At 43.6% G+C, this 22,381-nt stretch overlaps 3 protein-coding genes across 3 annotated transcripts; 2 read left to right on the top strand and 1 right to left on the bottom strand.

The window, feature by feature from the left end:
* Nucleotides 1–206: 206 nt before the first annotated feature.
* On the bottom strand, nt 207–1,082 carry LOC120024817 (leukotriene B4 receptor 1-like). Its single transcript, XM_038969143.1, has one exon. It carries the CDS (start codon nt 1,080–1,082, stop codon nt 207–209), a length of 876 nt encoding a protein of 291 aa, XP_038825071.1.
* A 1,299-nt stretch (nt 1,083–2,381) lies between these two features.
* Nucleotides 2,382–10,523, top strand: LOC120024962 (cleavage and polyadenylation specificity factor subunit 5-like). The gene is made up of 7 exons (XM_038969354.1): nt 2,382–2,655; nt 5,201–5,401; nt 5,525–5,588; nt 7,896–7,985; nt 8,086–8,161; nt 8,244–8,358; nt 10,075–10,523. The coding sequence occupies exons 1-7, from the start codon at nt 2,531–2,533 to the stop codon at nt 10,094–10,096; spliced, it is 693 nt and encodes a 230-aa protein (XP_038825282.1). The 5' UTR covers nt 2,382–2,530; the 3' UTR covers nt 10,097–10,523.
* A 463-nt stretch (nt 10,524–10,986) lies between these two features.
* LOC120025278 (prolyl 3-hydroxylase OGFOD1-like) lies at nt 10,987–21,366 on the top strand. Its single transcript, XM_038969770.1, has 13 exons — nt 10,987–11,212; nt 15,494–15,639; nt 15,769–15,815; nt 16,151–16,251; nt 16,487–16,603; nt 16,683–16,774; nt 16,877–17,005; nt 17,129–17,242; nt 17,324–17,403; nt 17,518–17,750; nt 20,606–20,734; nt 20,922–20,980; nt 21,065–21,366. Exons 1-13 carry the CDS (start codon nt 11,062–11,064, stop codon nt 21,224–21,226), a joined length of 1,560 nt encoding a protein of 519 aa, XP_038825698.1. The 5' UTR covers nt 10,987–11,061; the 3' UTR covers nt 21,227–21,366.
* The last annotated feature ends 1,015 nt before the right edge of the window (nt 21,367–22,381 follow it).

The raw sequence follows: 22,381 nt of genomic DNA, 5'->3' as shown, positions 1-22,381 counted from the left end.
TCTTTCCTTAATTTGACATTTGAATAACACACATGCACTTATTTCCTTATGCAAACATTCACTGGCTGCTATAATAAAATACAAATCATATCAGATGTCCTCTCGAATAATTTTTGCTAAATATAAGCACGACAAAAATAGTCACAGGTACATAATGCTTGTACAAAGTGCTTTAAACTATTATATCTACTCAATGGAAGCCAGTGTCATGTGGTGGTTGGGTGGGGGCTTGCCCTGGGGATTCCTGAAGAGGCGAAGGCATAGAGGAAAGGGTTGAGGCAGCTGTTGATGATGGTGAAACCCATGAGGATATTCCAAGCTGAGTCACACACATTCTTCACAACCTTGTTCTGCACGGCCAAGTTCACCAGGGCCAGCAGGTTGAACAGGTGCAGCGGAGTCCAGAAGCAGAAGAAGGACACAACGATGCAGGTGACCAGCTTGGTCAGCCTCCGCTGCCTGAACAGGGCCGCCTGGCTCACCCTCTTGTGGAGGTAGAAGTAGGACGTCACCAGGATGCAGCAGGGAACTACAAACCCCAGCAGCGTTTGGACAAGTAGGATGGCCATTTCTTGTCTGGGGTTCTGGTAGTGCGAGCTGCATGATTGGCGGCCGTCGTATCTCTTGACGTCACGGACAGACAAGGCGGGAGAGGCAATGAACCCTGCCAGCCCCCACAGGGACAGGAGGAGTGCCTCTTCCCCCATACGGCCCAGCTGCGCCCAGCTGTGGGGGTACAGCACCTGGACGTAGCGCTGCACGCTCAGCAGGGTGATGGTCAGCACACTACCATTCAGGCTGCAATAGATCAGGAAGAAGAGCAGCTTGCAGGCAGCGGAGCCCAGATCCCAGGCCCTCAGTAGGTTGTTGATCACTAGAGGCAGGCACAGCAAGACCATCAGGTCACACAGTGCCAGGTTCAGCATCAGACGCATGTTGAAGTTCCCACTTTCAAATTTCCGCCCCACGACAATCAGAACCACCACATTCCCTGGAATTCCCACCATGCAACAGAAGCCCATGATCACGCTGGGCATCACGCGGGTCATGTGCCAGTAAGGATAGGACTCTGGCTGCTGCATGGGGCCGAACTGTCCAGACTATTAAAATCCACAGAGAATGCTGGTTAGAAACTCAACAGGGATGTCTCACTACCTCTGTCTGGCTGGGCTGACTGAGACACACTAAGCTCTGAGTCGTTCCCCAGATTGTCTTAATATTAACTTCTGGTGGTAGTGATGATATGCTGTGAACAAAGAGTACCTGTGTGTGACTCTGGGCTGGGCCTGTTTTGAATATACAACGTGTGTACAGCTCTGTGTTATGTGATGGTAACAGCCTACCAACATGACACACTCATGTATAGCCTCCTGACCCGTGAGAGTTACAGGAAAACCTCAACAGAGGCCCATAACACCCTCACAAACTTTAACAGATGCACAATTGAGAGCATCCTGTCAGGCTGTATCACCGCCTGGTATGGCAACTGCACCGCCCGCAACCGCAGGGCTCTTCAGAGAGTGGTGTGGTCTGTCCAACGCATCACCGGGGGCAAATTACGTGCCCTCCAGGACACCTACAGCACCCGATGTCACAGGAAGGCCAAAAAGATCATCAAGGACATCAACCACCCGAGCCACGGCCTGTTCCCGCCACCATCATCCAGAAGGCGAGTCAATACAGGTGCATCAAAGCTAGGACTGAGAGACTGAAGAACAGCTTCTATCTCAAGGCCATCACTGACTGTTAAATAGCCATCACTAGCCGACTTTCACCCGGTTACGTAACCCTGCACCTTAGAGGCTGCTGCACTATATACATAGATGTTTTTTTTTCTTGGAATCACTGGCCACTTTAATAATGTTTACATACTGCTTTACTCATCTCATAATTATATACTGTATTCTATTCTACTGTATTTGCCTAGTTAAATAAAGGTTAAATACTATTTTTATTTTTTTGTCAATGCCACTCCGACATTGCTCGATGTAATATTCATATATTTCTTAATTTCATTATTATACTTTTAGATTAGTGTGTATTGTTTTGAACTGTTACATACTACTGCACTGTTGGAGCTAGGAACATAAGCATTTCGCTACACCCGCAATAACATCTGCTAAATATGTGAATTTGATCAATAAAATTAGATTTGATGGAGGAAAGTGCTTTTATTGATGAACCATCATGACCTTATCCATGCAGGGTTAGAATTTTTACATTTAACAGAACCTTTGGGTTATGTTGGCAAAGCAATTGGATAGAGTTCGACCACCTCAGAATTTAGTAAGATTTTCATCGATAGGAGCTACTTTATTACTGGTTATTACACTCCAGCACGATAGGTGGTGGTAATGCCGAAGTATACCTACTGCATCAAACACGGAACAGGAAAAGGAGAAAGGGAGGAAGACAATTTGCGCATGGTGACGTCCTTCCATTTTTCTTTGTTATTGTTATAATACATGTTTTGCATTGCATTTCTACCAGAGGATTTTGGAGCTAGATTTTGTTTAGTGGTATTGGAGCAATGTCGAGTGTGCCTGCTCCGAATCGCTCGTCCGCCGGCTGGCCGCGCGGGGTCAGTCAGTTCGGCGGGAACAAATACATGAGCGCGCCTGCAAAACCGCTCAGTTTGGAGAGAACCATTAATTTGTGAGTAACAGGATTTAGGGGGGACGACGACGACGATTGGTTTCTAACTTCAGATTATGTGTGTATGTATCGTGGTTATGCAAAGACTCCTAAAATACCCGTCTCATTCAATTGTATGGAAAAGTTCATGGACTGCAAGCTTTGCAGTAGCCAGAATCCGACTAAAGTTAGACGTTGGTTACATTAGTTGGAACACGGCAATGACACGATCAGGACAGCACAGAGTTGGCGAGAGATTTGGCTCGGAAAATTTACCTCAATCCCAGTTATTCCAACAAATCTAGAAGGTTTTTTAATGACTGCTAGTTTTTTCGTCAGTATGCTAGGCTAATGCTATAGCAGCCCATTAGATTACATGAAAAGTTGAATCCTAGCCGAAGATGGTGGCTAAATAGGAACCTTAACAAACGATCTTGTCTAAGTGGGCGTTTCATCTCTCGCGTGAGCATGTTTTCCCCCGTGAGCTCATACCTCTATAATATAAAATATATTTTTATAAACTGGGTAGCTCCAGTCCTGAATGCTGATTGTCTGACAGGCATGGTATATCAGACCGTATACCACGGGTATGATAACATTTATTTTTACTGCTCTAATTACGTTTTGTAACCAGTTTATAATAGCAATAAGGCACCTCCGGCGATAAATGGTATTGTGATATATGGCCAATATACCACAGCTAAGGGTTGTGTCCAGGCACTCCATGTTGCGTCGTGGAAAGAACAGCCATATACCAAACCCCCCAGGCCTTATTGCTTAAATAACTAACCCAAGATAGTTCATCTGTGTCATTTACAGTGGTAGTAAATTAAGCATCGTGAGCAGAAGAAATAGTGTTTTTTTAATATATATTTATTTGTATTTTTTTTAACAAATCAAAACGCAATTAAAAAGAAGGCTGGACTCCAAAAAACAAGTTGACATACAACAACTTCCATTGACACTATTAAATATGTAAATTATGTTAAGTAGCCTAATAATGAACCCATGTATTGATGTGAAAACAGATTTGTATTCATATGAATTAATCTATTATGTTTGTAAAATGTGAAACAAGAACGAGCTAGCGAGATCTTTCTTCTTCTTTAGGATTTGATTGTCAGATCGCATACACCACCACCTATTGCACTGGTGTGAGACCATTCATGGCCTACCTACATAAAATTCTTGATACAGTAGTGAAAAATTGCCCCTCCTACTATTAGCCCTCTATAATAATAGAAATCCCACTATTTAACCCTATCTAATCCTACTCCGGACCACTGGTCTGAGGACAGAACACTACCACTCAACACCCGCTAGTGAGATCCTATTGGCGCTTTGTAGCATGTATTTGCATATTTCCGTTAGGGAATGCCTACTCTGAAGTGCATGTGTGCAATAACTCAATTCACTCGTGCACTCCTAAACAACACCATTTTTAGAAACTTTGGAAAGGGGTTAAATCTACAAAATGCAGTCCACTCTGTTACAGATTATAGTTTTGGAAACAGAAAATATTATTAAGATCAAGATCAAATGTATTAAGATCAAATGTTTAATCGATGAGAAAATGTGTAGAATGTCTGCCAAAATCCATCTCGCTCCATCTTCTCCCACTGCCAGTCATTGGGCTTCCTCATCACCATATTTGGTAGTGAGTGGAAATGCCAACCAGATGCTTCACATTTACATCAGGTGAAATATCTGGCTTGTTCTTTTGGCTCATTTTTCTGTCTTTGAGCTAGCTTTGGTCTACTTATTGTCCCTTCCCTTTTACTCCACCTGTCCCCGCCCAGAAAACATTTGCCAGTGAGATGTCTCGCCCTGGTGCGCCCCAATTAGAGAGTGGGGTGTCTTGCTTTCTCTACCGTCTCTGGCGTAGCGTTGAGGTGGGTAACTACTGGAAGTGTTGTCGAATCTAGTGGACTGCTATAGCATTAGCTAGCCTAGCATGCTGATGAAAAAACTAGCAGTATTTTAATCTCGATTTGTCATTTAGGATGATGAGACAATTAGTAGTACGCTGCCATCTCCCATCCCTGGAATGAGGTACGTTTTCCGAGCAGTATCTTGAGCCGACTCTGCTCTGTCCTGATCGTTGCATAGCCACCTTCCGACTGGAGAGAGAATGTAATGAACGTCTATTTGGATTCTGGCTAGCTTTGCAGCTGGCTCTATGTCCTATTTGACAGCCAAAGTGTGTGACGTAAAAATGATGATGAATCGATAGTGTACCGTCCTGTAGATGCATCCTCATTCAAAAGCTATATAGTGTGCGTTTGTGGGGGGGTGACTGGGTAGCAGTGAAGGCTGCTGAGGGCAGGACGACTCATAATAATGGCTGGAAGGAACGGAGCGATTGGTATGGCATCGAACACATGGAAACTGTGTGTTTGACGTATTTCATTCCATTCCACCGATTCCGCTCCAGCCATTACCACGAGTCCTTCCTTCCCAATTAAGGTGCCACCAACCGCCTGTTCTGGGTAGTGTGTGCATGTTAGTAGAGGCATGCTATGGGATGTGCACATTTAAAAACGGTATTCATGACATTGTGTTTCAGATACCCTCTCACCAACTACACATTTGGGACCAAGGAGCCTCTGTATGAGAAGGACAGTTCAGTGGCAGCACGGTTCCAGAGGATGCGGGAGGAGTTTGACAAGCTGGGCATGCGGAGGGCAGTGGAGGGAGTGCTTATTGTCCATGAACACAGGTTGCCCCATGTACTGCTGTTGCAACTGGGAACCACCTTCTTCAAACTGTAAGCACTACCACCAACTAAGCACAGCCTGCAGGAGTTACACCAACAGTCTGTTTGTTTTTAAAGTGTGTGCATGCGTGTTTGTATGGTTCTCTTATAGTCTTGTCTGTATGTCTCTTGCAGGCCAGGTGGAGAGCTGTGCCCGGGGGAGGATGAGGTGGATGGGCTGAAACGCCTGATGACAGAGGTACGATACACATGCACTCTCAAAGGAGGCCGGCCAGAGTTGGAATCACAACCTCAGATGACATCCATCCTAGCGTTCTCTTAGCTCTCAAACTCTTCTCTGTATGTAGGGTTTTCAGCCATTCCATTCCCCTACGTTTTGGCTCCGTGTAAACTCCAATTCCGATGCTGTGTTTTAACGTTTAGAAACGTCAATAATCATTGTTTTGAGAAATAATCTTTTAAAAAGTAACTTATTGTAGCAGGTTTGCACACATTGTGTGCTTCCAGTTTATGAACAACACTTCCTCCCCAGTTAGCTTACACACAGGTAGCTAATTATCACAGGTGGCAGCCAAAGTCTTCCGTAAACAAGCGCTGTAACATGGAGATATGGCCTTGTGGGAACACAAACCTAACCCTATAAAGGTGTGTAGTAATTTACAGTTTGAATTTTTTTTTTTTTTTTTATATATACACTGCTCAAAAAAATAAAGGGAACACTAAAATAACACATCCTAGATCTGAATGAATGAAATATTCTTATTAAATACTTTTTTCTTTACATAGTTGAATGTGCTGACAACAAAATCACACACAAATTATCAATGGAAATCAAATTTATCAACCCATGGAGGTCTGGATTTGGAGTCACACTCAAAATTAAAGTGGAAAACCACACTACAGGCTGATCCAACTTTGATGTAATGTCCTTAAAACAAGTCAAAATGAGGCTCAGTAGTGTGTGTGGCCTCCACGTGCCTGTATGACCTCCCTACAACGCCTGGGCATGCTCCTGATGAGGTGGCGGATGGTCTCCTGAGGGATCTCCTCCCAGACCTTGACTAAAGCATCCGCCAACTCCTGGACAGTCTGTGGTGCAACGTGGCTTTGGTGGATGGAGCGAGACATGATGTCCCAGATGTGCTCAATTGGATTCAGGTCTGGGGAACGGGCGGGCCAGTCCATAGCATCAATGCCTTCCTCTTGCAGGAACTGCTGACACACTCCAGCCACATGAGGTCTAGCATTGTCTTGCATTAGGAGGAACCCAGGGCCAACCGCACCAGCATATGGTCTCACAAGGGGTCTGAGGATCTCATCTCGGTACCTGATGGCAGTCAGGCTACCTCTGGCGAGCACATGGAGGGCTGTGCGGCCCCCCAAAGAAATGCCACCCCACACCATGACTGACCCACCGCCAAACCGGTCATGCTGGAGGATGTTGTAGGCAGCAGAACGTTCTCCACGGCGTCTCCAGACTCTGTCACATCTGTCACGTGCTCAGTGTGAACCTGCTTTCATCTGTGAAGAGCACAGGGTGCCAGTGGCAAATTTGCCAATCTTGGTGTTCTCTGGCAAATGCCAAACGTCCTGCACGGTGTTGGGCTGTAAGTACAACCCCCACCTGTGGATGTCGGGCCCTCATACCACCCTCATGGAGTCTGTTTCTGACCATTTGAGCAGACACATGCACATTTGTGGCCTGCTGGAGGTCATTTTGCAGGGCTCTGGCAGTGCTCCTCCTGATCCTCCTTGCACAAAGGCGGAGGTAGCGGTCCTGCTGATGGGTTGTTGCCCTCCTACGGCCTCCTCCACGTCTCCTGATGTACTGGCCTGTCTCCTGGTAGCGCCTCCATGCTCTGGACACTACGCTGATAGACACAGCAAACCTTCTTGCCACAGCTCGCATTGATGTTCCATCCTGGATGAGCTGCACTACCTGAGCCACTTGTGTGGGTTGTAGACTCCGTCTCATGCTACCACTAGAGTGAAAGCACCGCCAGCATTCAAAAGTAACCAAAACATCAGCCAGGAAGCATAGGAACTGAGAAGTGGTCTGTGGTCACCACCTGCAGAACCACTCCTTTATTGGGGGTGTCTTGCTAATTGCCTATAATTTCCACCTGTTGTCTATTCCATTTGCACAACAGCATGTGAAATTTATTGTCAATCAGTGTTGCTTCCTAAGTGGACAGTTTGATTTCACAGAAGTGTGATTGACTTGGAGTTACATTGTGTTGTTTAAGTGTTCCCTTTTATTTTTTTGAGCAGTGTGTATATATATATATATATATATATATAATATTTTTATTGATTTATTTCTTGCTGATATGAAAGATGCATTCTTTGTTTCCAAAACAGTACTGCAAGTGATGCGTGTTAATATTTAGAGAAAGTGTCAGGGGCTCTTAACAAAACTACCCCAGTCAAAAGACACTCGTCAATAGGCGCTAAAGTAGTTTTCGTCTACCAGTGGGGTAGCATTCTCTAAGATCCTGCAGGACGCGTGATGCCATAGTGATTGTCTTTACTGTGTCTTTGTCAGATCCTGGGCCGGCAGGACGGGGTGAAGCAGGATTGGGTGATCGATGACTCCATCGGAAACTGGTGGCGCCCCAACTTTGAACCCCCACAGGTGAGCATAACCCAACACACAGTACAGTTTACACTGAAATGTATCGAGGAGGAGATATTGAGCCTACAGTAAATATTTGTGTTTGTCTGTTTTGCTGCAGTATCCCTACATTCCAGCCCACATCACTAAACCCAAGGAGCATAAAAAGCTCTTCCTGGTTCAACTGCAGGAAAAAGGTAAGTGTCCCTTAGCTAGTCAAAATCTGTTCTACATACTTTACACACATAATCTTGAGTGATATTTGCTTCTGTGTCTCAGCTCTGTTTGCAGTCCCAAAGAACTACAAACTGGTGGCAGCCCCTCTGTTTGAGCTTTATGACAATGCCCCCGGCTATGGCCCAATCATATCCAGCCTACCGCAACTACTAAGCAGGTAGTGTGTGTGTGTTGTATATTGTGTATAAAGCACTTTTGTGTGTGTACAGTGGGGCAAAAAAGTATTTAGTCAGCCACCAATTGTGCAAGTTCTCCCACTTAAAAAGATGAGAGAGGCCTGTAATTTTCATCATAGGTACACTTCAACTATGACAGACAAAATGAGGGGAAAAAATCCAGAAAATCACATTGTAGGATTTTTAATGAATTTATTTGCAAATTATGGTGGAAAATAAGTATTTGGTCACCTACAAACAAGCAAGATTTCTGGCTCTCAGACCTGTAACTTCTTCTTTAAGAGGCTCCTCTGTCCTCCACTCGTTACCTGTATTAATGGCACCTGTTTGAACTTGTTATCAGTATAAAAGACACCTGTCCACAACCTCAAACAGTCACACTCCAAACTCCACTATGGCCAAGACCAAAGAGCTGTCAAAGGACACCAGAAACAAAATTGTAGACCTGCACCAGGCTGGGAAGACTGAATCTGCAATAGGTAAGCAGCTTGGTTTGAAGAAATCAACTGTGGGAGCAATTATTAGGAAATGGAAGACATACAAGACCACTGATAATCTCCCTCGATCTGGGGCTCCACGCAAGATCTCACCCCGTGGGGTCAAAATGATCACAAGAACGGTGAGCAAAAATCCCAGAACCACACGGGGGGACCTAGTGAATGACCTGCAGAGAGCTGGGACCAAAGTAACAAAGCCTACCATCAGTAACACACTACGCCGCCAGGGACTCAAATCCTGCAGTGCCAGACGTGTCCCCCTGCTTAAGCCAGTACATGTCCAGGCCCGTCTGAAGTTTGCTAGAGAGCATTTGGATGATCCAGAAGAAGATTGGGAGAATGTCAGATGAAACCAAAATATAACTTTTTGGTAAAAACTCAACTCGTCGTGTTTGGAGGACAAAGAATGCTGAGTTGCATCCAAAGAACACCATACCTACTGTGAAGCATGGGGGTGGAAACATCATGCTTTGGGGCTGTTTTTCTGCAAAGGGACCAGGACGACTGATCCGTGTAAAGGAAAGAATGAATGGGGCCATGTATCGTGAGATTTTGAGTGAAAACCTCCTTCCATCAGCAAGGGCATTGAAGATGAAACATGGCTGGGTCTTTCAGCATGACAATGATCCCAAACACACCGCCCGGGCAACGAAGGAGTGGCTTCGTAAGAAGCATTTCAAGGTCCTGGAGTGGCCTAGCCAGTCTCCAGATCTCAACCCCATAGAAAATCTTTGGAGGGAGTTGAAAGTCCGTGTTGCCCAGCAACAGCCCCAAAACATCACTGCTCTAGAGGAGATCTGCATGAAGGAATGGGCCAAAATACCAGCAACAGTGTGTGAAAACCTTGTGAAGACTTACAGAAAACGTTTGACCTCTGTCATTGCCAACAAAGGGTATATAACAAAGTATTGAGAAACTTTTGTTATTGACCAAATACTTATTTTCCACCATAATTTGCAAATAAATTCATAAAAAATCCTACAATGTGATTTTCTGGATTTTTTTCCCTCATTTTGTCTCATAGTTGAAGTGTACCTATGATGAAAATTACAGGCCTCTCTCATCTTTTTAAGTGGGAGAACTTGCACAATTGGTGGCTGACTAAATACTTTTTTGCCCCACTGTATGTGTTCGAATGAGTGTATAAAGGGTGTGTGTGAGAGCTCAGGTATGCTGTATATTCATATTTATTTCCTGTAGGTTCAACTTTATCTACAACTAAATGGTGTGAGAATGGGCACAGTGGCTAGCTGTCTCTGTGAGTGCAGACAATTATGGGTGAAATGAAGACATGAAGGTGAAGTAAAACAATGTGGAGCAATCCAAATAAGGCTACTCACCTCTGGCTTCCCGGTAAGGCTGAACAAAAAACCCACCACCTCAAGAGAAGGGACTGTAAATGTGCTGTTTACAATGATGGAAGAAAATACACTGTCAGACTTTTTGTTTGGATCTGAAAAAATTCAGTCATTTCTTACATGAATAAACTGCAACCCAGTGTCTCAAGAATCTGATTTTATGCTCTTGCAGCAGAATACATTTGTTTGATTAAAGAAACAACAGCATTGAGTTTCCTGTTGTTTTAACCTGTATTACTGTCATGCTATTTCATTTTCTTTAAAATAAATAAATGATTATTTTCATTTAGACATTGTCTCTTATAACAAGTGTGTTGATGACCTCTTGGTTTTGATGTGTTGTTTTCACTATATATATATATATATATATATATATATATATATATATAGCATTTATTTATATATATATATATATAAATAAATGCTATCTCTTTGTGATGTCATTTGGAAACAATGTCAACTTTCACTGCTATGTTGACATAAGGAAGTAGATGGCTGCAAAGGCTTTACTTTTTAACTAGTTCTAGGTCCCAAGAAACAAAGAGATCTGCTGTCGGATCTGACAATGAATATCAATGGTTGCGCAGTCCTCTCAAATAAAACGGAAGGACCTCAGCGTTACTCTGGACCCTGATCTCTTTCTATGAACATGTCAAAATGTGTCCCACCGACCCCCTCGATTTTAAAGCATTGCGAAGAAGAGTCGTTTGTGAGCCGGCTCTTTTAAATTTAATGAGCCAAATGAACCGGCTCACCGAAAAGACTCGGAACCACTAACGTCCTGCTGCGTTGTTATGACGCAATTGAACCGCGACTCATTTATACGAAAATGAATTGTAAACGACAGCGAGATGATGGCGAGAAAGGAAAGAAGAGAAAGAAACGCGAAGAGAGAGTAAAACTTTCTCCACTACTCGAGGACGAAGACGTGAAGAAGGGAGTGAAGGAAGCATGGTCGCAGCGAGCGCAGTACTCTCATGGTCAGATACTTTCTAGCTATCTTAGCTACATGTGTTTACACCGAGCACATGCTTTGGCTAGTCTTGTTACATATATGGTTATTTTTAATTGATACGCTATTAGTCTCCCTAGATATCAATATTGTCAGTGAAGTGCAAAGCTTTAGTCAAAACTTTGCTTTCATGACCACTGATTTGAAAACACTAAAATATGTGGGTCAAACTATCTACCTCAACCATTATCACGTCTTATATTAGTCTTATACATCATCCAACGAAATGCTTACTTGCAGGTTCATTCTCGACAATGCAACAATACAATAAAAATCATATTACGAACATAAAGTAAATGACACCGTAGAAAATAACTTTTTTAGCTTAGGTATAATACAGGAAGGCACAATTTATAGCTAATATTTTCACGTGTATTGGGGAGGGCGGCAGTGTATAAACTAAGCAGTGTAATAAGAGTCTGGTAGCAGCAGTTGTGATGTGTGTAGCATTCGCAAAGTATTCTGACCCCTTCACTTTTTCCACATTTGTTACGTTGCAGCCTTATTCTAAAATTGATTGTGTTTTTTCTCGTCAATCTACACACAATACCCTATAATAACAAAGCAAAAACAGAATTTTTATAAATGTTTCTAATGTATTAAAAATAAGAAACTGAAATCACATCTAAATAAGTATTCATACTTGTTACTCAGTACTTTGTTCAAGCACCTTTGGCAGCAATTACAGCCTTGAGTTTTCTTGAGTATAACACTACAAGCTTGGCACACGTCTATTTGGGGAGTTTCTCCCATTCTTCTCTGCATATCCTCTCAAGCTCTGTCAGGTTGGATGGAAAGCGTTGCTGCATAGCTATTTTCAGGTCTCTCCAGAGATGTTCAAGTCCGGACTCTGGCTGGGCCACTCAAGGACATTCAGAGACTTGTCCCAAAGCCACTGCTGCGTTGTCTTGGCTGTGTGCTTAGGGCCGTTGTCCTGTTGGAAGTCAGGTTCTGAGCGCTCTGGAGCAGGTTTTCATCAAGGATCTCTCTGTACTTAGCTCCATTCATCTTTCCCTCAATCCTGACTAGTCTCCCAGTCATTGCTGCTGAAAAACATCCCCACAGCATGATGCTGCCACCATAATGATTCACCGTAGGGATGGTGCCAGGTTTCCTCCAGAAGTGACGCTTGGCATTCAGGCCAAATAGTTAAATCTTGGTTTCATTAAACCAGAGAATCTTGTTTCTCATAGTCTGAGAGTCCTTTAGGTACAGAGGAACTCTGTTAGAGTAACCATCAGGTTCTTGGTCACCTCCCTGACCAAGGCCCTTCTCCCCCGATTGCTCAGTTTGGCTGGACGGCCAACTTTAGGAAGAGTCTTGGTGGTTCCAAACTTATTCCATTTAAGAATGATGGAGGCCACTGTGTTCTTGGGGACCTTCAATGCAGCAGAATTTTTTTGGTACCCTTCCTCAGATCTGTTTTTTATTTAACCTTTATTTGACTAAGCAAGTCAGTTAAGAACAAATTCTTATTTTACAAAAACAGCCTACCGGGGAACAGTGGGTTAACTGCCTTGTTCAGGGGCAGAACAACAGATTTTTACATTGTCAGCTCGGGGATTCGATCCAGCAACCTTTCGGTTACTGGCCCAACACTCTAATCACTTAGCTACCTGCTGCCCCTGTGCCTTGACACAATCCTGTCTCAAAGCTCTACGGACAATTCCTTATACCTCATGGCTTGGTTTTTGCTCTGACATGTACTGTCAACTGTGGGACCTTATATAGACCGGTGTGTGCCTTTCCAAATCATGTCCAATCAATTGAATTTACCACAGGTGGACTCCAATGAAGTTGTAGAATTTCTCAAGGATGATCAATGGAGACAGGATGCACCTGAACTCAATTTTGAGTCTCATAGCAAAGGGTCTGAATACTTATGTAAATAAGGCATTAATGTTTTTGTTTTTTTAATTAGCAAAAATGTCTAAACCTGTTTTCGCTTTTAAAAAAATAAACAATTTAGAATAAGGCTGTAACGTAACAAAATGTGGAAAAAGTCAAGGGGTCTGAATACTGTATATGTGTGGGTCTGTGCATGAGTGAGCACGTGTGCTAAGATGCAGAGAATCAGAACAGGTGGTCAGTCCAGTTCAAGTGTTCAGCAGTCAGATGGCTTGTAGAAAGGAACTGCCACTGAGCCTGTTTGTATCAGACCTCATGCGCCGATACCTTCTCCTTGGCTGGGGTGTGTGGGGTCCTTTATGATATCGTGTGCCTTCCTCGGGCACCATTTCGAGTAGATGTCCTGGATGGATGGTAGCACAGTCCCAGTGATGTACTGGGCCATCTTCACCACCCGCTGGAGGGTCTTGCATTAGTGCACGGAGCAATTCCCATACTAGGCCGTGATGAAACTGGTCAGGGCGCTCTTGATGGTGCAGCGGTAGTATTTGGAGGCATGCCGGATTTCTTCAGCCGCCTTAGGAAGTAGAGACGCTGTTGCACCCTCTTTGACAAGAGTGGTGGTGTTGTGGATCCATGACATGTCCTCTGTGACGTGGATGCTGAGGAACTTTAAACTAGTGACTCTCTCTACTGCAGTCCTGTTGTTGTGGATCAGGGTTTGTTCCCTCCTCTGCTTCCTGAAGTCAATAATTTTGGACTCCCGAGTGGCGCAGCGGTCTAAGGCACTGCATCAGTGCAAGAGGCGTCACTAGTACCTGGTTCAAATCCAGGTTGTATCACATCCAGCCGTGAATGGGAGTCCCATAGAGCAGTGCACAATTGGCCCAGCGTTGTCAGGATTTGGCCGGAGTAGGCCGTCATTGTAAATAAGATTTTTTTCTTAACTTACTTGCCTAGTTAAATAAAGATTCTATTTATTTATTTTTTACTCTTTGTTTTGCTTACATTAAGGGAGAGGTTGTTGTCATGACACCACAATGCCAATTCACGTACCTCCTCCCCATAGGCTGACTCGTCAATTGTATGTTATCAGGCCTACAACCGTGGTGATGGAGTTGGTGTTGTGCAAAGCCACACAATCCTGGGTGAACAGGGGGTGCAGCAGAGAACCGAGGGCACATCCCTGTGGGGCCCCTGTGTTACGAGTCAGTGTGGAGGAGGTGTTGTTGCCTACCCCCACAGCCTGTGGTCTGCCCGTCAGGAGGTCCAGGATCCAGTTGCAGAGGGTGGTGTCCAGACCCAGGGCTCTGAGTTTGGTGTCGAGCTTGGAGGGAACAATAGTGTTGAATGCTGAACCGTAATCAATGAACAGTATTCTCACATTGGTGTTCCTCTTGTCCAGATGTGTTACGGCCGTGTGCATAGCGATGGAAATGGATTTGGATCTATTGTAACGGTAGGCAAATTGGAGTGGGTCCAGTCTGCCTGGCATGCTGGCCTTGGTGTGGGCCAGCCTCGGGGCATGACACCTTGTTTTTTTGGGCCACTGGGACGATGGTGGTCTCCTTAAAACAGGTGGGGACTACAGCCTGGGACAGGTTGAAGATGTCCGAAAAGACATCTGCCAGCTGGTCAGCACACCCTCTGAGGACGCAGCCAGGGATGCCATCTGGGCCGGCGGCTTTGTGAGTATTCACTTTTTTGAGTGTTTTCCTCAAGTCAGCCTTGAAAAGCGAAAGCACCTGGTCGTCCGGAGCAGCGAGTCTTCCTGGATGGCTCTTTATTGTCTGCCTCGAAGCAAGCATTCAATGTGTTAAGGTCGTCTGGGAGTGAGGCTTTGGTGGGCAGCGCACAGCTGGATTTGCCTTTGTAGTCTGTCAGTCAGTAGTCCTTGCCACATGCGACGTGAGACTGAGTTGTCGAACATCAATTTAAGTTTGCGTCTGTATTGTCTTTTCGCGTCCCTAATCCATTTGCGGAGCTCGTACCTGCTTGCCTTGTACACATTGCGCACCACCGATTCATCTGGGTTTGTTCTGCTGACATTGAATGCTGCAGTACGGGCTCTCAGCATTGTAGGAAAGGAAAATAGATGAGAGGAAACTGTTTGTATTGTGAGCACTGTATTGTTGAGCATGACATGACACATATATGGCACCCAAAGAGAAGTCACAAAAGGGTGTCACAAAAAAATATGTTTTTGGAGTATTGAGAAGGTTTACCACCTTCCTATGTGCTGTTAGAATGGGTTAGAACCTCAAATGCAAATGATCCAGAGGTAACAACTGACTCTAAGACATACATTAGTTAATGTTACATTTATTCACATAATTAGTGTTAAAACTTTTTTTATATTGGTAGACCAGTCGTTGAGTGTTCCTCTGGTGTTCCTCTTAAGGGGGCCTGGAACTGGACTGCCACCCTTTCCCTCACTGCATCATCAGGAACTTCATCCAGAGTGACAGCTTTACAGAGAACCTACAGAGGGAGCTTCTAGACCTCAACTTCCATGAGAAGTCCAACGACCTGTACAAATTTAATCAGGTGAAAAAGGAAAACTGATAGGAATACAGATTTGAAAGGGGTTGCTTCTTGTTCCTAATGTTTCTTTACTCTGCTTTTTGGAGTTATGACATTGGGAGTTATGATACTCATTGACAATTTATCTTACAGTCAGAGGACCTGAAAAAGAGAAAAGAGCCTCACATCACAGGCTTGAGGTAATTTGTATGTGTGTGTGTGTGTGTGAGAGCAATTTAGGGAGGTAGAGAGAACATGTTTGCTTTGTGGGTGTGTAGCAGATGGGTATCTGTGTAACTCATTCCTCAGCCTGAAGTGTCTCCACTTGCGCGTGCTTCCACAAGTGTCTCCATTTGGACGACTGAGTAAGACGCTTCAGGATGGTGGTCACATGTGTTTGTGAGGCAGAGGTCCTGCGTTCAAGCCTTGGTATGTGCTGAATCAGGGAAAGTGTTACTCGCTAAGCAAGCTGTGTGATGTTTTTCACATGTGCATGCTCTGTTAGGCTGTTTTTGAGCTTTGTGTGTGATTTCAGGGCAGCACTATTTGGGCTGTTTCGATCCTGGCTAGGGGAAGTGTTGGGGGTAGAACTGGAGCCCACAGTGGATGTTTCCTGTGCCAAGTACCAATACACTGGTGAGTCACATGTTTTTACCTCTACTCTTCAAAAAAACAATGAGCAAGCCTTAATATTAGCATGCTCCTCCTAGAAAAGAGCAGAAGCACTGAGCTATCCCCCCAAGATATCCTGTTCTACCCACTGCATAGTTAGTCTATATGGACATGCATATTTCTGGAATTAATTATGAAATATACATTATCTATCTGTTTCATATCTCTATCTATGCCCTCTCTATCTCTCTGTCGGTAGATGTTCTGTTGTGTCATGATGATGAGTTGGAGGGGAGGCGTGTTGCCTTTATCCTCTACCTTGTCCCTCCATGGGAGAGCAGCGATGGAGGAACCCTGGATCTCTTCAGCACAGATGGTAAGTATTGGTCTGTGGGTGTGTGCATTGGCATGAGTTAAACATGTGTGTTTTAATCTATAATCTACTTTGTGCATAGATCACTTCCAGCCCCATAGTGTGGTGAAGTCTCTGGTGCCCAGCTGGAACACTCTGGTTCTCTTTGAGGTTTCACCCGTTTCCTTCCACCAGGTAGTTCTTCCTATACCACCGGGTAACAACCACACACTTCACACCTGTCCAGGTAGCAGTAGTGCAATCTACGGATGGCTGTCTCTCTGTGTGTTTGTCTAGGTTGCAGAGGTGTTGTCAGAGGATAAGTGTCGACTCTCTCTGAGTGGCTGGTTTCACGGGCCGTCTTTGGAGCGACCCCCTCGTCACATCGAGCCCCCCTTCCCAAGGAGCCCCCACCTTCCCAGAGATGTGTGTGTTTGTTCTGAAAGAGAGAACTCACAGCCATAGAGCAATGATGTGGTCACATGAAATAAATACATGTGTGTGTGTGTGCATTTTACCTGAGTGTGTATTTTGTGTGTCTGTTCACAGGAGACACTGCTGCTAGAGTGGCTGAATCCACTGTATCTGGATGTTGACTACCAGTCACAGGTTCAGCAAGAGTTTGAGGACAGCTCTGAGATCCAGCTCAAGAATTTCCTCAAAGTAACCCCATTACTCAACCTCTTAATTTCTCCATCTCTCTCCTGCTGCCTCTCTCCTGGTTGACAGTGTCTCTCTCTACAGGAGGAGAAGTTTAAGGAGGTGAGTGAAGCACTGCGATCGACTGATGTCCAGTGGACCAAGCAAGGTCCTCCCAACAGGAGGTGAGCCTGTCGAGTAATTTGTTTGTGTGAGTGAGAGAGATATCCCTAAGATGTTATGATGACTGTAAATGTATATGATGTGTGTAAATATTTTTGTATATGTGCATTGTGCAGATGTTATGAAGTGGCTTCGTTAGTGTCCTTCCCCCAGTGTGTGAGTGCATGCTGGGAGCTGCTGTGCTCGGAGGCTTTCTTCCTGCTTCTGTCCAACTTCACTGGCCTGAGACTGCACTACCTCAGCCCTAGTGACGAAGACGAGGAGGAAGAGAAGGACCAAGAAGATGAGGAAGAGAGAGAAGCCACAGGGTCATCTGGGGACACACCATCAGCTAATAAGAATAACAAAGGTGTGTTGCTTGTTTGTGTATGTACACTACCGGTCAAAAGTTTTAGAACACCTACTCATTCAAGGGTTTTTCTTTATTTTTACTATTTTTTACATTGTGGAATAATAGTGAAGACATCAACACTATGAAATAACACATATGGAATCATGTAGTAACTAAAAAAGTCTTAAACAAATCAAAATATATTTTATATTTGAGATTCTTCAAATAGCCATCCTTTGCCTTGATGACAGCTTTGCACGCTCTTGGAATTTGCTCAACCAGCTTCACCTGGAATGCTTTTCCAACAGTCTTGAAGAAGTTTCCACATATGCTGAGCACTTGTTGGCTGCTTTTCCTTCATTCTGCGGTCCAACTCATCCCAAACCATCTCAATTTGGTTGAGGTCGAGGGATTGTGGAGACCAGGTCATCTGATGCAGCACTCCATCACTCCTTCTTGGTAAAATAGCCCTTACACAGCCTGGAGGTGTGTTGGGTCATTGTCCTGTTGAAAAACAAATGATAGTCCCACTAAGCCCAATGGCGTATCACTGCGGAATGCTGTGGTAGCCATGCTGGTTAAGTGTGCCTTGAATTGTAAATAAATCACAGACAATGTCACCAGCAAAGCACCCGACACCATAACACCTCCTCCTCCATGCTTTACGGTGGGAAATACACATGCGGAGATCATCCGTTCACCCACACCGCATCTCACAAAGACACGGCGGTTGGAACCAAAAATCTCCAATTTGTACTCCAGACCAATGGACAAGTTTCCACCGGTCTAATGTCCATTGCTCGTGTTTCTTGGCCCAAGCAAGTCTCTTATTGGTGTCATTTAGTAGTGGTTCCTTTGCGGCAATTCGACCATGAAGGCCTGATTCATGCAGTCTCCTCTAAACAGTTGATGTTGAGATGTGTCTGTTACTTGAACTCTGTGAAGCATTTATTTGGGCTGCAATTTCTGAGGCTGGTAACTCTAATGAACTTATCCTCTGCAGCAGAGGTAACTCTGGGTCTTCCATTCCTGTGGCGGTCCTCATGATAGCCAGGACTTGGTATTTTACCAAATAGGGCTATCTTCTGTATACCCCCCTACCTTGTCACAACACAACCTCAAACGTATTAAGAAGGAAAGAAATTCCACAAATTAACTTTTAAGAAGGCTCACCTGTTAATTGAAATGCATTCCATGTGACTACCCCATGAGGCGGTTCAGAGAATGCCAAGAGTGTACAAAGCTGTCATCAAGGCAATGGGTGGCTATTTGATTTGTTTAAAAACTTCTTACGGCTGAAATCCCGTTAACGGGATCGATTTGACAACAGCCAGTGAAAGTGCAGGGCGCCAAATTCAAACAACAGAAATCTCATATTTAAAATTCCTCAAACATACAAGTATTATACACAATTTTAAAGATAAACTTGTTGTTAATCCCACCAAAGTGTCCGATTTAAAAAGGCTTTACGACGAAAGCATACCATGCGATTATGTTAGGTCAGTGCCTAGTCACCAAAAAACACAGCCATTTTTCCAGCCAAAGAGAGGAGTCACAAAAAGCAGAAATAGAGATCAAATTAATCACTAACCTTTGATGATCTTCATCAGATGGAACTCATAGGACTTCATGTTACACAATACATGTATGTTTTGTTCGATAAAGTTCATATTTATATCAAAAAATCTCAGTTTACATTGGCGCGTTATGTTCAGTAATGTTTTGCTTTCAAGACATCCAGTGATTTTGCAGAGAGCCACATCAATTTACAAAAATACTCATCATAAATGTTGATGAAAATACAAGTGTTATGCATGGAATTAAAGATATACTTCTCCTTAATGCAACCGCTGTGTCAGATTTCAAAAAAGCTTTACAGCGAAAGCACACCATGGAATAATCTGAGTACAGCGCTCAGCCACCAAAACAAGCCATACAGATACCCGCCATGTTGTGGAGTCAACAGAAGTCAGAAATAGCATTATAAATATTTACTTACCTTTGATGATCTTCATCGGAATCCCAGTTCCACAATAAATGTTTGTTTTGTTCGATAAAGTCCATCATTTATGTTCAAATACCTCCTTTTTGTTCGTGCGTTTAGTTCACAAATCCAAATTCACAAGGCGCAGGCACTTAGTCCAGACAAAGTCAAAACAGTTCCATTACAGTTCGTAGAAACATGTCAAACGATGTATAGAATCAATCTTTAGGATGTTTTTATCATAAATCTTCAATAATATTCGAACCGGACAATTCCTTTGTCTTTAGAAATGAAAGGGAACGCAGCTCGCTCTCACGGCTGCGCGCGTGACTTAGATGCCAGACCCCTTAGTCAAACAGCTCTTATTCACTCCCCCTTCACAGTAGAAGCCTGAAACAAGGTTCTAAAGACTGTTGACATCTAGTGGAAGCCTTAGGGAGTGCAATTAGACCAAATTTACACTATCTTGGATAGGCATATACTTGAAAATCTACAAACCTCAGATTTCCCACTTCCAAGTTGGATTTTTTCTCAGGTTTTTGCCTGCCATATGAGTTCTGTTATACTCACAGACACTTTCATCCGAACATGAAAATAGCGCCCCCAGCCATAAGAAGTTAACATTTTCTTTGGTTACCACATGATTCCATGTGTTATTTCATAGTTTTGATGTCTTCACTATTATTCTACAATGTAGAAAATTGTAAAAATAAAGAAAAACCTTTTGAATGAGTAGGTGTTCTAAAACTTTTGACTGGTAGTGTGTGTGTGTTGACCCCTGTGTGTATCCTCAGATCTGTGTGTTTGTGAGCCTTGACCTTTCTGTACCTCCTCAGGGCTGAATATGCCTTTGTAAGTATGTGTTGACCCCTCTGTGTGTATCCTCAAGAGCCGAGCACACCGTTGTGTGTTGGAGAGCTGCGTCGCTGGGCTCATGGGAGCTACACACTACTGCACGATGGAGACGCATCGAAAGCGGAGTACGCCCTTGACCTACTGCTGCCCCTGAGCTGTCCTGGTCAGTCACACACACGCTTAATCACACACACTCGCTTAATCAGACACTCATGCCTAAGCACGCACACACAGACACACAATGTAGGTTAGAATCATAGTTTTGGGAACTATTTTCAAAATTGTAAGTGCGAATGTTATCATACACAATATCAACTCTAAAGTGTGATAACTGTCTTTTTATTTTTCAGACTGGCAGACCGAGTTTGGGGGCTTCACCTCTTACGTTGCTAATGAAGAGGATGAGGAGGTGAGTGATGTCACTGTTCAAATGGCAACTGATCAACTAGATTCCTGTGGTTGTCATTTCTCATCGGTGTCCTCCTGTCCGCAGCTCCTGATGGTGTATCCAGAGGAGAACTCCCTGGCTCTCGTCTACAGGGACAAAGAGACTCTCAAATTTGTCAAACATATAAATCACAGAAGCTCCACCCTACCTATTGGTGATTCTTGTAGGAGAGCACTTTATGACTTCTCTTTTGTGTATTATGAATGAGTTTTTGTGTGTATGTGTTGAGGTGTATGTGTTTGTAATATAACATCACTGTGAGGGGTGGTCGGTCTACTCTAAAGCCCCATGATGTCATGTGTTCTTCATTAAAGTGAACAGGCAGGGATACCCTGTTACCATGGTTACCTGGTTTCGGTTGGCAGCCACAGAGTAACACAGATTTTTTTAAATTGTCTACAGTGACAGCATTTGGTAGTATTTTGTGTTCATTATCTTGTCATTTTTGTGGTCCTGTATGGCTGAGTTGGTAGAGCATGGCGTTAGCAACGCCAGGGTTGTGGGTTTGTTTCCCGGGGCTACCCAGACGTAAAATATATGCACACATGACTGCAAGTCGCGTTGGATAAAAGCATCTGCTAAATAGAATATAATATTTAAAAAGTAAACTCCAGAGCAGTGATTGAACATTAGAGAACCAAATCCACACACACTCGCACAACCACCACTCCGATGTTAAATTCTTCACTTGGATATCAAACTGAATAACAAATTAGTAATAATAGCTAAATGTTTGGCAGACCTATGATTTCACTAATCTTTAAAAAAAAAAAAAATGGCCCATCCCCTCTTAGTTTTTGTTACATTTACATATGACTCATATTTTACATACATGGCACTTTTTTTACACAGTAGTTACATAGCAAAATATTGTTATTTTAAATACATTGCATGGTACTTAAACACATCGGTATACATTATATAGTTTTTAGTCACCTTAGTGGAAATATTGAAACAATTGTTGCAATCTGACTTAAATTTTGACAAAGGATGGAGCTACATACTGTAGTTATTGATTGTTACACCAGATATTATGATTTAACCAGAGGCTTACAGGTTAGGTACTGTTTGGTGTAGCACAGAGAATTTTCGACCAACTTTAACATGGCGACACTATCTTCGTTCTCGATTCGGACAAACGTATCTTCTAAAATGTCTGTACAATTGCAAGTGGTGCGAAAATGCTCCATTATTAAAATAAATGTTTTGCTCCATTAAGTAATCTAACGATGTGTACGCCGCCATCGTGTCTATTTCAAATCTTCTCCCATCGATCGAGATAGGTGTGTCATGACAACTAGGAAACTGGGAAATTTTCTACGAATTAGCAAATCGGAAATGTATGAGTTTCCTAATTCAAAT

This window comes from Salvelinus namaycush, chromosome 30 (genome assembly GCF_016432855.1).
Source record: "Salvelinus namaycush isolate Seneca chromosome 30, SaNama_1.0, whole genome shotgun sequence".
Lineage (NCBI taxonomy): Eukaryota > Metazoa > Chordata > Actinopteri > Salmoniformes > Salmonidae > Salvelinus > Salvelinus namaycush.
The sequence above is the reverse complement of the archived record's forward strand: the minus strand, read 5'-3'. Positions and strand labels throughout refer to the sequence as shown.

Coding starts and splice junctions, on each gene's coding strand:
- LOC120025278 (XM_038969770.1), top strand. CDS start 11,062: ATGAATTGTAAACGACAGCGAGATGATGGCGAGAAAGGAAAGAAGAGA. Junction 16,252..16,486: donor TGCCAAGTACCAATACACTG/GTGAGTCACATG, acceptor CTCTGTCGGTAG/ATGTTCTGTTGTGTCATGAT. Junction 17,243..17,323: donor AGCTCAAGAATTTCCTCAAA/GTAACCCCATTA, acceptor CTCTCTCTACAG/GAGGAGAAGTTTAAGGAGGT.
- LOC120024962 (XM_038969354.1), top strand. CDS start 2,531: ATGTCGAGTGTGCCTGCTCCGAATCGCTCGTCCGCCGGCTGGCCGCGC. Junction 5,402..5,524: donor GGAACCACCTTCTTCAAACT/GTAAGCACTACC, acceptor TGTCTCTTGCAG/GCCAGGTGGAGAGCTGTGCC. Junction 8,359..10,074: donor CTACCGCAACTACTAAGCAG/GTAGTGTGTGTG, acceptor TATTTCCTGTAG/GTTCAACTTTATCTACAACT.
- LOC120024817 (XM_038969143.1), bottom strand. CDS start 1,082: ATGCAGCAGCCAGAGTCCTATCCTTACTGGCACATGACCCGCGTGATG.